Below are 502 nucleotides of genomic sequence, written 5' to 3' on the forward strand. Positions count from 1 at the left end.
AGAACTAGATAAGAAGCGTCTGACGTTTAGGGTGACGGCGGAGGAGGAGGCTGCGGGTTCGGCTCTGCTGCTCCTGCTGCTGTTGCTGCTGCTGCTGCTGGAGCTGCATCTGCACCTGCTGCTGCAGCTTGAGCTGCGTCTGCTGCTGGTGCTGCTGGTGCTGCTGTTGCATCAGCATTCGTCCCGTTTTGTGGCTGCTGCTGCTGCTGCTGCTGCTGCTCCTCGCTGTGAGCGATGGAGCTATCCTGGGTTTGAGGCACTGCAGCATCTGCTGCTGCAGTTGTGTCCTGCTGCTGCTGCTGCTGCTGCTGCTGCTGCTGCTGCTCGGGCAGCTGAGGTGCGACGGGGAGCGCAGCAGCTTCCGTCTGCTGCTGCTGCTGCTGCTGCTGCTGTTGCTGCTGCAGCATGGCGGGGTACTGCGGAGCAGCAGAAACAACAACCAGCAGCAGCGCGAGCTGACCGATGAGCAGCAGCAGCAGCAGCAATCGTTTCTTAGAGGCAG

At 61.6% G+C, this 502-nt stretch overlaps 1 protein-coding gene across 1 annotated transcript; it reads right to left on the minus strand.

Annotated features, from left to right (window-relative positions):
• Positions 1–26: 26 nt before the first annotated feature.
• Positions 27–407, minus strand: EMH_0088550 (uncharacterized protein; the record flags this gene model as incomplete). The annotated part of the gene is made up of 1 exon (XM_013501315.1): positions 27–407. One exon carries the CDS (start codon positions 405–407, stop codon positions 27–29), a length of 381 nt encoding a protein of 126 aa, XP_013356769.1.
• Positions 408–502: the final 95 nt, after the last annotated feature.

This window comes from Eimeria mitis, genomic scaffold, assembly GCF_000499745.2.
Source record: "Eimeria mitis Houghton genomic scaffold, Emh_scaff6672, whole genome shotgun sequence".
NCBI classification, from domain to species: domain Eukaryota; phylum Apicomplexa; class Conoidasida; order Eucoccidiorida; family Eimeriidae; genus Eimeria; species Eimeria mitis.